General features: G+C 44.5%; 1 protein-coding gene across 1 annotated transcript; it reads right to left on the bottom strand.

Moving 5' to 3' along the window:
- Positions 1 to 5,589: 5,589 nt before the first annotated feature.
- CHML (CHM like Rab escort protein) lies at positions 5,590 to 13,049 on the bottom strand. Its single transcript, XM_070401341.1, has 3 exons — positions 12,911 to 13,049; positions 12,031 to 12,094; positions 5,590 to 10,481 (listed from the first exon to the last, which is right to left on the bottom strand). The coding sequence occupies exon 3, from the start codon at positions 10,160 to 10,162 to the stop codon at positions 8,201 to 8,203; it is 1,962 nt and encodes a 653-aa protein (XP_070257442.1). The 5' UTR covers positions 10,163 to 10,481; positions 12,031 to 12,094; positions 12,911 to 13,049; the 3' UTR covers positions 5,590 to 8,200.
- Between the last annotated feature and the right edge of the window lie 1,186 nt (positions 13,050 to 14,235).

Here is a 14,235-nt window from a genome sequence, read left to right as displayed (position 1 = left end):
CGGGTGTTCACTGAGAATGTTTTTAAGGCCACCACTTCAAGTTGCCATGAGTAGCTTCCCACAACACTATGCTCACGTCATGTCCTTCTAAATATAAAGGTGAACTGATACCTCTTTCACTTCTCGAAGAGGAAGGCTGTGGGGTGTCTAGGAAGACACTGACCACACTCTTTCTTGAAAGGGCAGAATAGAGGATTTAGTCAACACCTGGGACTAAAGAGCACCATTTGCCTAACATGGTAAGGGCACTTTTCATCGCTTAGATGCAACTGACCTAAGCACAGGGCTCAGACGCACTTGAAACTAGAACTGTAAATGAGGAATTTAGGGGCTTGCTAGTGGATTTGTGGCCTCATCACAATGAATTGCTATTCTTTTCCAGTCTTCAAAGGTCAGTATTACCTTCTGAAGACCAGCAAAGTCTACGGATGCCATGCCGAGTGAAGGATGGGAAGGGTTGTGTTTATAAATTAAATTAAATATCTGCATGTACAAGAGGAAACCAAGGGAGATGGTATTCGATAAACACGAAGCCATATTTTATTCCATTTCAGACTTTTAGAAGCAATGTATTAACTTATTTTTGAACTGCATGGTGCGGCAGAACCAGAATAAACTGACTTAAAAAAATTGTTTTAAGTTTATCCAAAACAAACTTCAATTTCTGTATTTCAGAGAGGAAGGGAGAGGGAGAGAGATAGAAACATCGGTGATGGGAGAGAATTATTGACTAGCTGCCTCCTGCACGCCTCCCACTGGGGATCGAGCCCGCAACCCGGGAGGCTAAGTTCTGACCTAGGACCTGCCTCTGAGCCCAGCCCTTAATCTCTAGGAGCCTTAGTCCCTTCATCTTTAATATAGTCCACTGACCTATAGGTCTTATGTAGTCTCATAGAACCTTTAATGGTATTTAATCTTTTCTAATTTACTTAAAGAAGTATAAAATGGATTATTTTACCTAGATCGTCAAATCGCTAAAAGACAGCATGAGAGAATCATGATAAATTGGGACTATTTCTCCAAGATCCTGGAAACTCTTTTATTCAGATTATAACCGTCGGATTCTCAGAGCAGGCAGCAAACATGTGATGTGCAGAGTTCTGCACGGCTAAGCCCACAGCTGCTCTTGAATGAGAACTGATTTCCCAAAGGAACTCTTGCCGGAAACTGCTGTGACTTCCAATTCACAGCTAATGACTGTGAAGTGGGGTTTGATGAGGAATCTGTGATTGGTTTCATCAGGGGCTTGGCTGCCGGTAAGAGCACTTGGTGAAACCTAAGTGGTCCCAGTCCGTTAAAACCAGCGTATCACACCTGGCCGGCGTGGCTCAGTGGTTGAGCGTCGACCTATGAACCAGGAGGTCACAGTTCAATTCCTGGTCGGGGCACATGCCCGGGTTGCGGGGCTCCATCCCCAGTGTGGGGCCTGTAGGAGGCAGCTGATCAATGATTCTCTCTCATCACTGGTGTTCCTCTCTCTCTCTCCCTCTCCCTTACTCTCTGAAATCAATAAAAATATATTTAAAAACAAAAATAAATAAAATTAGCATATCTGCTCCTAGTTTGTTCCCAGTAGAGGTATTAAGGAGTAAGGGCTTACATTTTAAAGTTCTTTGACAAAGTTCCTCAGATAAAATGCTCTTTAGAAGTTCCTCCTATTATTATTATACATGTGTTATTAAGGTGAGGGAAAATATTCCCGTACATCAAAAATATGCTCTTAAATAAACTGGCTATTTCTGACTATACTAAGCTCATTATGCTACAAAAATACAAATGCTTTAAATACTGATTTTAAAAAAGGTACCTAGCGTACTGTTGAAACTTAGTATGTAAGTTTAAACTGGGAAATTTATTGCAGTTCAACAAACTCTAAGGGTTCCTTTTATTTCTAGCATTATTATGAAAATTAAGGAAAAATTTCCAAATAAATTAGAGCATGTGCTTATAGTACTTAAAAATATATCTGAACTAACATATCTAAATTATTGATACTATCTAAAGTTATATTTAATAAACTAGATGCTTATTAAAATCATGTATTCATATGGACAAAGAATAGAAAGTAACATGAATAATTAAAACATTTGATTTTTTTTGTTTTTGTTTTTTTAGAGTAGAGGGACCAGACACGAAGATACAAAAGATAATTTCTCTTGGAATTTTTTCTTCTCCCTTGAGTTTGTGGAATCTAAAAATCTTCTAATCACATAAACAATCATCACCGAAACACATACACTTGGCACCTTTTCTCACACATTTTCCCCAACATTACACAGATCACGACTCCAGCAAGGATACCAAGGGTCTATTTCAGCGGTTCTCAACCTGTGGGTCGCGACCCCTTTGGGGGTCGAACGACCCTTTCACAGGGGTCGCCTAAGACCATCCTGCATATCAGATATTTACATGATGATTCATAACAGTAGCAACATTACAGCTATGAAGTAGCAATGAAAATAATTTTATGGTTGGGTCACAACATGAGGAACTGTATTTAAAGGGCCAGAAGGTTGAGAACCACTGGTCTATTGCCTATTGACCAGAACCTCTCAAGACCCAGATAACTCCTCTTAGACTAGGATTAGGAGGTCTCCATGCTCAGATTGGATCTCTGAGGTTTGCAAATACCCTCAGCTTGCTTGAGGGCACGGCAATCTCTAGCTTCCCCTAGAGACTTTGAACTTGAACCCACAGAAAACCCAAGCTACCAGACAGGCTCGCTTCCACAGCCACCACTTCCCCTTCCTTTGCCCTTGGTTTCTCACTCCCAAAACGGTCGCCGGTCACCTAGTACTCGCAGACTGTTCCGCTGTGGGTGAGAAAAGAAGACCGGGTCTCTGCCCTGAGGAACCAACTCACTGCTTGGTGAGGGTGACAAGCACACGGACTGCTTCCATGAGGGATTCATGCCACGGGGGAGGGGAGGAGGGAGGGCTACGGGAATACACAGGATGGGTGACCAGTTCAGACCCTCAGGAGATCCTGAGCTTAGCCCTCTGAGGGGAGTCGCAGGAAAGACAGGAGAATGTTCCAGGGAAAAGAAGAGCATTAAGGCAAAGGACACGTGGTGGCAAGATCTAGGAACAAGATTGCAGCTGGCTGAACCCTCAGGTGGCAAGAAAGTGGGCGTGCCAGGAAAGGATGCTGGCGAGGCGGACAAGGGATGGCCATGCGGGCCCTGGCAGTCACACTCAGGGACCTTGTCGTCAATCATGAAGGCAATGGGACGGCTACAGGAGCTGAAGCGAGGCAGTGACATGAGAGTATTTATGTTTGAGGACATTACTCTGGTGGCAGTGTGAAGAAAATGGACCGGAGGAAAACAAGGATCAAGGAAGGAAAATGGCCGAAACCGGTTTGGCTCAGTGGATAGAGCATCGGCCTGCAGACTGAAAGGTCTCAGGTTCGATTCCGGTCAAGGGCATGTACCTGGGTTGTGGGCACATCCCCAGTAGATGTGCAGGAGGCAGCTGATCAATGTTTCTCTCTCGTCGATGTTTCTGACTCTCTATCCCTCTCCCTTCCTCTCTGTAAAAAATCAATAAAATATATTAAAAAAAAAAAAAAAAAAGGAAGGAAAATGAAAGTCCTTAGGAATTGTGTCTGTGGCAGGAGGTGAGGGGGGAAAGGATACATGGAAACACCTTTGAGGTTGAAGAGATAAAGACTGATAATTGGATGAGGGGGGAATAAGGATGAAGAACAGATTACTCTCCAATGGCTGGGGAGCTGGGAATGACCAATCACAGCAGGGCCTGGAGGCAGCTGCCGAGACACATCTGTTGCCTCAGGCAGCACCAGAGGCCACAGGGAAACAGGCGGTGCCTCAGGACCAGTGGTTCTCAACCTTCCTAATGCTGCGACCCTTTAATACAGTTCCTCATGTTGTGGTGACCCCCAATTTCATGGTTACAAATTGAACATAATTAAATCATAGTGATTAATCATAAAAACAATGTCATTATAGATGTGTTTTCTGATGGTCTTAGGCGACCCCTGTGAAAGGGTTGTTCGACCCCCAAAGGGGTCGCAACCCACAGGTTGAGAACCGCTGCTCTAGAGCCAGGCGATTCAGACACCATAGGGGCACCCACCACCCTGGTCACCCAGGAAGTGATGCCCATGACCACAGGCCCAGAGAATAGACTGACAGTTGACAGAGGTGAGGGAGGCTGGGGGAAGGGGGGTTAGGGGAGGGGGGTGAAAAAGGGGAAGAATGAGAAGTATAAATTGGTAGCTGCAGACCAGTGACGGAGATGTAGATTACAGCATGGGGAATCGAGTCAATGATATTGTGATAACTGTGTATGGGGCCAGCTGGGTACTTAAAGAAGGACATGATTGTCTAACCACTATGCTGTACATCTGAAACGAGCACAGAATCATGTTGACTGTGAACTGTAACTGAACATTTATTTTTTAAAATTATTTGAAGAAAACGAAAACTTGCGCTCTATCACCATCTGCTGGGAAGCAGAAGAAAAACATCTCATGAAACGGCTGAATTATTAAAACCGAAACAGGACCTAAAGAGGAAGAGTGCTCACTACTTCAAAGGCGCCAGTGGAGGAACAGCCCATCAAGCACTAGGAACAACCAAGGTAACATGGTTACACGGAAAGGAAGCGACGATGCTCCAGAAACCAAGTTCAAAGTCATGGAAGGCTGTGATCTAAAGGGTAGAGTTCAAACGAGCAGTCAGGAAGAAAATCAATGAGAGACAAGAAAACACAAAAAGGCAGTGCTGTCTGGTCTGCTTCCCACATCCCTGGGCTGGGTTTGGGCCAGACGGGGGATGGGAGATGGTTCTGGAAGGTCTCAGAGGGCTAAGGGGTTCTGGCTGTGCCCTCGCGGAGCAGCACTTACAGTTACTAAACAAGGAGAGGGTTCCAGTGGAAGCTATAACCCTGGTGTCTGGGAGGATGAATCCAAGGGGAGCAGGAATGTAATACCTTTGTTCTTACTTTTAAGTATGGGGGTGAATAGAGGAACAAATAAAAGTCTCAAGCAGAAATGGGGTGCTCAAGGGCTTTAGTTATTACCTATAAAAAAATTTGGCACAGGCCGGTCAGTGTGGCTCAATAGTTGAGCATCGACCTATGAACCAGGAGGTCATGGTTCAATAACCTGGTCCGGGCATATGCCTGGATTGTGGGCTCGATCTCCAGTGTGGGGCGTGCAGGAGGCAGCTGATCCACGGTTCTCTCTCACCATTGATGTTTCTCTCTCTCTCCCTTCCCCTTTGAAACCAATAAAAATGTTTTTTAAAACTTTTGGCATAAACCCACTGCACGAATGTCCCCAAGAATGCCTAGTTCTTTAAAACTGTAAAATCAATAAAAATGTATTTTTTTTAAAAACACTGCAAAATGCTTACAGATGCATTTCCTTCAGAGTGAACTACAAACAGATATTTACAACAAGAGTTGTAAAACTTGACATCAACATTTTTGGAGATTATCCTTTGAATTTAATATTTAAATATATATATTTTTCATCTAAAGGAGAATTTTAGAACTTTCCAAGGAATCAATAATTTCTCACCAAATCAGTATACCATCATCTTTTCCACTGAGCCAAACCGGCTTCGGCTATACCATCATCTTTTATTTTTCATTGCACACTTCAGTATTTTACAGAAAATAAAGACCTCTTAATGTTAAATTCCAATTAATCATGTTTTCTTCTGATCTTCAATGTACATGAATATAACCAGTAAATATAACTTATGTGCTAACACTTTGAGTCTCATTTAAACATTTTCCCATACAATTTTACATATATAAATATTATTTATTGTCTATATAACAGTTTTTGATAGCAATAGCAATACACAAAATCTTATTTATACATTTCCCAATTATTGGGCTTTAAAAAAAATCAAGTGAATGGAGTTACTAGAAATATCTTTATACAATTAATCTTTTACTTTTATTTTCCTGGATATATGCTTCTCAAAATGAGATCTATCAAAAGATATTGGTTATAGAGCTATTATGTTTTTCTAAATAGTTCTTTTAAAATCTACTAATAGAATAATACTACTGGTATGTGGAACATGCAGTTGAAAACTTTTGCTACTAGCATGAACTAGTAGAAATTAGGTCAAAGTTGTTTCAATTTGCATTTTTCATACTAGGAAATCTGAATATCATCCGAAGAATTTATTTGTATTTTTTCATTTGTACCAATCCTTTCAATGAATTTGCCTGGTAGAGTAGAAAACCTTATGGATTTGCATCTCCCCTTTAAAAAATATTAAGCCCTTGATCCATATATATAATGCAAGTAGCTTTTTAAAAACCCATCTCGTCTTGCTCTTCTATTTAGTACATTTTTCATTTTTCTTTTGGCTGGATTTAAACTTTAGGATCCACCCAATAATATCACTTTGCTATATTCAAAAACCGTATACTACCAATTTATGACTTCTCTACGTTCAGTAAGGTCTAAATGACTTCATCTTTCTTGTTTCATTTTCCACACATAGAACAGCAACAAAAAGACTACTCAGAGCATTGTCTGGCTTAGTACATGTTTTCTTATGACATGGTGTTCAGATCAAAAGGTACGCGATTAAAACGCATTCTTTTGTTAAAACTTAGCCAGATTCTGTCTCAATGAGGTCCACAGCTCTAAGCTATCTTTATTTTTACTCCCAATCTTCCCATTTCTCCAATTCGGTAATGAGTGGAGACCAATTTCTGTCTCCTTTCCTTCACCGGCAACAATAGACTGACTTTCAGGGGCATTTTCCCTCCTCCTCCGGAATCTGCATTCTTCTACGTTAACGTTCATGGAAGGATTTTGAAATCACGAAAGCCTGGACCCCAATGTTGGCTCTTCCACCTACCAGACTCGGAGAAAAGGATGAATCAAGTCTTGATTTCTGCTTTGAAAATGCATTCAACAACATCTGCCTCTCAGGGTTGAGAAGCCGTAATGAGAGAGCACGGTAAGTGGCCAGCACATAGTCAAGGCTCATTTCCGGAACAGAAATTCTCATGATGGCCTCTCTCCCTATGGGAAGCTCATTCTCACTGAGGAATGCAAAGGGGACTGGAAGGGAGAGGTTTACCTCTTCTTACGGCTCCACAGCTGGACTGCATCACTGGACTAACAGCTTCACGACTCCTGGTGGGTCTGGGAAACTGTATTTCTATCCCCTACATCAGGGGTCCTCAAAGTACGGCCCGCAGGCCACATGCAAATACAAATATTGTATTTGTTCCCGTCTTGTTTTTTTACTTCAAAATAAGATACGTGCAGTGTGCATAGGAATTTGAGAAGGCTGGGCAAGGGAACCCCGGGTTCAAACGGACTCACTTGGTTCCTCCTTGGGGATTTGAAAACAGTCCTTCTGAAGTATCTGGTGCCTAGAGCCATTTATTTTTTCTTTTTGCCTGAGTTACTGGTTGGAAACTCTTCTTTTCGGTGCCAGGGTTCTGCAGACATTTTCTGAAATATTTAATCAGAACGCATCTTCTCCCCTACATTTTCTCTGACGGAACCTCCCAAGAATGAGCTCTTCAACAAGTAACTGGACTTTCTGGCACTTGTTCTAATGTTAGAAGATTGTGGTGGTGATGTTGCCTTCTGGGTTACAAGGGTGGCTTAGGAGAATTCAACAGTAAGACATCTGTAAACATCAGACCTTCACAAATAAAGGATCATGCAAAGCTAGTCTTTTAATTAGACAGATGTATTTTATATTGGCACTTGCATTAGTTGCTATTGCTACCATAAATATGTTTATATTATATACAAAACACCCATATGATTTACTGTGTGTGTGTTTTACTCAGAGGTGGTAGCAACTATCTTAGCTGCAAAGTAAAATACCCTTTAGACACTGCCATTGTAGACAAGAATAAAATCTGAAAGTCATTAGCAGATACAATATAACCCTCCTTTAAGCACAGTTGCTAATATGGAACCCTCACCTACATGCCCAATGATAAAACAAAGCTAACCCTCTTTAAGATTCTGGATCACGGAGTACATTCTGAAACAAACAAAAAACAATCCAATAACTAATGAACCAGTTACTGACAGGTTAATAGACATCCAGTGACTGATAGCACGCATCACATAACCACTTAGACTTCCTTATATAGGAAACTGTCCTTTAAAGGAGAATATTCGGATGCTAGGATGAAGGCCCACAGTAGCATTTCCAGCCTCCTTTTCTTTTTTCCTAATTTTGAAGATGCTGTCCTGGGCTGTCTAGGTTTTGGCTTCCTTCAGAGGATTCTGGTTTGGCCACGATGAGAGTATTGGTCCCAGGAGCCTCTGGCTGCTTGTCATCCCCATCGAAGATAATGTCTTCTGGATTGGGCGGTGGGGGGCAGAAGTCTTCTCCTGGGAAGATCTGCTGGAACAGGGTTTCGGCGAGCTTGACTGCGTGCTCGTTTCCTAGTCCACAGTCAGGCCCAGAGCAGACATACACGTTGGAAGGTAAGCCATGGTAAGAGCTTCTGCTGACCCCTGAGGAATCCCTCATGTTAAAATAAAGAGCCCACAAGAGCCGTGGCTTCGGAGGATCCCCCTCGTCTATTTCTGTCTCCGCGTAGGGGGTGAATAATTTCTGCACCACTGGTTCTAAGTCTTCTCTTGCTGTGCTAGCGGATGAGCAGGTCAGATGCACCAGGTAGGTGTCTTTCATGCACGTCATGGTTGAAGAACATAACTCAGCGACCCGAACGGCACGAGCGCCTGGTTCCGCTGGAGGGACCGTCAGCATGGAGATCTGCTGGTCGGAATCTGCCTTGAGCACGGACTGGTCCGTGATGAGCACGGCCCTGGAGATCTGCTCATACTGCACGCCTGCGCAGGTGTCCTCGGAAAGGTAGCTGTCCTCCACTATGAAATACTTCGCACTGATTCTCTGACCAAAATGATCTATCACTGCTTCACACCTTCCAGATTCCTTGTCAACCACGAGGCACTGCACTCTGTGGCGAAGACAATAGATTCCACCAAAAACAGCACACATCCTGCAGAAACACTGGGGAATTTCCCCTTGGCCGTACAAGGGGAATAAGAAGGGAGTGTTGCCGTACCGTCCAAGACACTGAAGGAAGTGCTTTGTTGCTTTAAGGCCGTCGACTGTCAAGCAGGATGGCTCTGTCATTGCGATCGAGTGTAGTATAAAGTGCTGGAGGTTGGGGGTTAGCTTTTGAGTCTTTAAGTACTCGGAAAAGGGGCGCTGTGTGAAGTCCTGGTATTCCCCAGGATGCTGCTCATACTCTAAGCAAAATGTCAGAAACTTCATCAGCATCCTCTTTTCTACCATGGTGAGCTCTTTGCTGTTAAAGACATCTGCTCGGGAACAAGGCACCTGTTCTACTTTCCCCTCTCGAAATGCGAGAATCCTGGTGACGTTTTTAAATTCAGCGTAGCGACTAACATTGGATTTGATCAAGAGATCGATCAGCGAGCCTTGAGAATACAGCAGCTTTGAGACCAAGTCGATATTAAACCTCCTGCCTTCTTTAACTATCTGAGAGTAAGTAATCCGATTTCTCTTTGGTTGACCTGCGTTCTCTTCTACCACAGGTTTATTTTCATCCTTAGCTCCCTCTGAAACTGTGTGTATACAAGTTTTCTCTCCACAATCCGTTTCTTTCACCTGAGTTTCCTCTCTATCGGCTACTTCTGGTAAAATTTCTCCATCGTGCTGTGGAGTGTCTTTGGCAGGCATTTCGGGGCTAGTATTGTCTGAGTGTGTTTCTTCGGACAGGCATGCAGAATCGAGAGGTTTGGTGAGGGTACTAGATGCTATCAAGGAAGGATTTTTCTGCAAAGCATCAATCTCTTCAGCACTGTCACCCGTGTCCTCGCTGGCGTAGCAGAACACTTCTACGTGTTGAATGGTGTCATCCTTCCGACGCAGAGCGATGGCTTCTTCTGTGTCCTGGATCAGGTTTTGCCAGGCAGCAGTGCTTTTGTCCCCAGCCTCACTGTCTTGCTCACACTCCTTCAACCAGGAGAGCAATCCCGAAAAGGTGAAACTAGCCCAGTTTCCTCCATAGTAACTTCTCGAATCAACATGTAGCACTCTCTGCCCACTTCTTGAACATGCAGCCGCAAGGATGGATTCAGGCAAACCTGTCCCTATGATAATTACATCAAACTCTGTAGGGAGACTGTCCGCCATCCTGGGAGATAAAGTGGTGACAAGTGCCAATGAAGGAAAGGAGTATGAATCCAGGCGAGGGCTCAGATGAGGTGTGAATGGGCTGTGATAAAATCTCTCCTTCTGAAGTCCCAGGTCATCTCAGAAGAATCCAGGTCACAGGTCCTAGATGTCTGTTACCCTTTTTAATTTTTTTCTAGGTCAGTAGCATAAAAACATGATAAAGTACATCTAATCACATCTGACAATACTAACACGGACGTGTGGCTTTCATTTCTGCATTTCATCTTAGCAGTATGCGTCAAAGTGCATCACACAGGCATTTGTGACTGGAACTCTTCTGTGCAAGAAAATACAAGAAATACAAGCGTAAACAATATTAAGAGGAAAGTAATTTCATGCAACAGTAATTACAATCCAGTGGAGCCTGACTTGTTATTAGGACACAAGCCTCTACTAAAGCAAGTCATTAAATGCTTTCTCACATATTTTCTAATTAATTGGAAATGAACAATAGACATATATTCCCCCAAATCAGAAAATTCAATAAAGAAGAATGGGTAGCCGAAACCGGTTTTGTTCAGTGGATAGAGCGTCGGCCTGCGGACTGAAGGGTCCCAGGTTCGATTCCGGTCAAGGGCATGTACCTCGGTTGCGGGCACATCCCCAGTGGGAGATGTGCAGGAGGCAGTTGATCAATGTTTCTCTCTCATCGATGTTTCTATCTCTCTATCCTTCTCCCTTCCTCTCTAAAAAAAAAAAAAGTCAATAAAATATATATTAAAAAAAAAAAAAGAATGGGTATAATAATGTCCCACAAAATAAAGAATGAACAGAATACAATTCTGTAACTCCTGTTTTTAAGACAACTAGTATTTGAATGAAACTATTCACGACAGTGAGCTTAGACTGTAAGAAATGTGTGCTCCACTGTGTTTATGGAAACAGACCAGATAAGATGAGCACATTGCCACAAGGAATATTCCCAGGCCCAATACAGTGTGTGGGTGATTCTAGGACAGCTGGACAGAGACTTTTCCATACCCACCCACCCTCAAAGTCTCATGGTGGAAACATGAGACTATTTCAACCAAATCAACCAGAATGTTATAAAAGAATTGATTCAGTAAAACACCTGGCATTCTAAAATATTTAAATGCAAAAAGAATAAGTCTACTGAAGGGAAAATGTATTTATAACAAATCTTTACATGAACGTACATATGCATGTGTGTGTTTTTAGGAATAAGTTAAGAAGGAAAAGTCCTGGGTGCATATGTTAAAATATATGAACATAAATAACACTTCTAACATCGGAATAGGTGCATTTTCAAGGGCCAAGATTCAATGGTGAAAGGACAGCTTTTTCAATAAATGGTGCTGGGAAAACTGGATATCCACATGCATATATATAAAAATTAATTCAAAGTAGATCAAACCTATGCTACAAACAGCGGATCTGTCTTTATCAAAGTATACCAATATTTTCCTGGAGTAGTAACCTCTATAAAATTTCTAAGACAAAGACTTTATACATTTTTAATTGAGCTAAGCAATGTGAAGTCTCCTGCCAAAACCCCCCACAAAACTCCTCATATTGTATTCTTACTAACAGAGCTATAGAGAGCCTGTATTTTCCCTCATCTTTGCCAGAACAGTTTTCCCCAGCCTGCGTTATGTCTACAGCTGGGCGTGAATACTGTTTCAGCCAAAGGCACGAAGGCAGAACCGTGATGGATGTGGCCGTGGTCAGTGGTGGACAGGGAAGGAGAAACAGGGCTGTCTCGCAGCTGCCAGCGAGGGAGAACATGCAGACCAGTGGGGTGTCCTAAGGGCACTCCCTGGTCCTGGCTGTGCACAACACCCCGGCCCCGCCCCCACACCACTCACCTGGATCTGATTCAAGGGAGCAGCTGCCGGCTTCCCCCAAGTGGACGACGTGCTGTTGCCCATCCTAAGAGGAATTGTTAAAGGGGCCGGTTCATCAGACAGTAAAGGCAATGCTGCAGGTGAGATTCACTCCAACAACAGCCCTCCAAGCGCCCTCGAGTCACGCCCCGGGCGTGGAGCGCCCAAAGGCGAAACGCCCCAGGGATCCATGGAGCTGGGAAAACACTGCTTCCTGGGGCCTCGGGGACCAGCCAGCCACCTAGTTACCGGGTGACCAGCACCTTCCAGCTCCGCACAGAAAGCTCCGGGGCTCCCTGTCTTGCAAAACCGGTAAAAGCTACCGGAGGAAGCGGGTGGGAAGGGATCCCAGGCGGACGCAGGATGCACAGCGGCCGCACAGATGTGCCAGCGGGCGGGACGGCCAGGACCGCGGGGCGGGCCTCCACGCCAGCCGGGTAGCCAGTGGTTGTGGGAAGCGGCGCAGGGCAAGCACTGTCCCCGGTGTAGCCCCGATCTCCGAGCCGTGGCCACTGAGCAGGAAGCGTCCCTCCCTCCCCGCAGCGCTAGCAGACAGACAAGCAGACGCACCAGCCAGTAACTCAGCCCGAGGGCGCCCCGTGCAGTGTCTGGGACATACGTAGACGGACAGCTATCCCCTGTCGGTCTGAAAATGTGTCTGAAATCCCAACGCAACCACCGGGGGAGGGAGTGTCCAAGCGGACGCGACTGCAGTGTTTTCCACCTGAGTTCCAGGACCCAATGGCGCTCAGGGCCCCATCCTGTCCGCACCCTTTGGGGGCCCGGCTGGATGGGTTCGGGGCCCAGGTGGCGCCAGGTCTCCGCGCCTCGCTGAGCCCGCCCTGCCGGCCGCGCCCCGTACCTCGAGGCCTCCCCGCCGAGCCGCTCCCGCTCCGGGAGAGCCGCGTCCCCGCAAGGACCGCGCGGCGCCAGATCACGGTCCGAACCGAGGCGACACAGGAAAACGCGACCTGGGAGAGCCTGCCTCCGCCTGCAGGCCCCGCTTCCGCACGCCTGGCCACGCCCCCGCGCGCACGACACCGCCCATGCACGCTCCGCGACGCCTCCGCCAGCTGGCCCCGCCCCGCACGCTCGACGACGTTCCCCGCTCAAGGCCCCGCCCCCGCCTGCAGGCCCCGCCTCCGCACCCCGGGCCCCGCCCCAACACCCCTGCTCCACCTGTAGTGGACCCAGAAAAACAAACAAACTCTAAGTGCGGAGATGCTACAAACAAACATTAATCCTTTAAAATAAGCGGGACATTACAAATGACCTGATACCACTTTATGAGGCTTCCCTCCCCCCTCATTTTCCGAGATTTTGCAAAAACTATACAATTATTTTGGAAATGTTAAGGCAGAACCCCTGAATGAATTTGAGGATCTTGACAAGCGGGAAGCATCATTCAAAAAGCACAATAAAGCCACATCTAAATGATCAAAGAAAATCAGGGTCAACCACGGAGGGATTGTACCTCAGGATACTGTACCCACAAGTACAAATTTCTCGAGAAGTGATATTCTTACCGAAAGTACGCAAAAATGAAAAATTCTACTCTTGTATACCACAGGTTTGGACTGACGTAAGGCAATATCTTCTCTAGAGAATGTCATATAGCCTCAATGTAAACATGCCCAAGGAACAATTAGGAAAAAAAAAAAAATAAGTTAAGCCGTGAATTAGTTGCATTTAGTGTCTGGAAGTGAGGCCCTAGAGGGTGAAATCAAGTTACATCGGAATATACCCACCAAACCTTTGAACATTAGGTTCTCTATTTAAAGACGATAGTCAACAGTTGCATGGAGATCAAAAACCACACATTTCTCCATAGACGAAGAAAACGACTTAAAACATTGTAACAATTTTAAACCTTCGGAGGAACCCTTGACTTTAAAAATATTGCTTATCTGGTGCCTTTTATGATATACATTAGTTAGAACACAGTAAAACCCAGGTACACTTACACCAAAGACAACTTTTGTCCTCAACAGATTTCCGAGCTTCCCAATTAGATAGTTGGAAGTTTAAGTGTAAACTGATTCGTGATAAAATGAGAAAACAAATGGCCTACTTTTAAAAAATTATTAGTGGGCCTCAGTAGACAGTTTACCTTTTAGATCTTACCATTACACATAAGAGGACTGAGAAAAAAAGTTAACACTTTTCTTAAACTGGTCATTCTTTCTA

Source organism: Myotis yumanensis, unplaced genomic scaffold, assembly GCF_028538775.1.
Source record: "Myotis yumanensis isolate MYYU_CA2020_CCGP unplaced genomic scaffold, mMyoYum1.0.hap1 SCAF_22, whole genome shotgun sequence".
NCBI classification, from domain to species: Eukaryota; Metazoa; Chordata; class Mammalia; order Chiroptera; family Vespertilionidae; genus Myotis; species Myotis yumanensis.
This window is presented reverse-complemented; position numbering and strand designations above follow the sequence as displayed.

What these genes read in the sequence shown, in the direction of transcription:
- CHML (XM_070401341.1), bottom strand. Translation starts at nt 10,162, where the DNA reads ATGGCGGACAGTCTCCCTACAGAGTTTGATGTAATTATCATAGGGACA.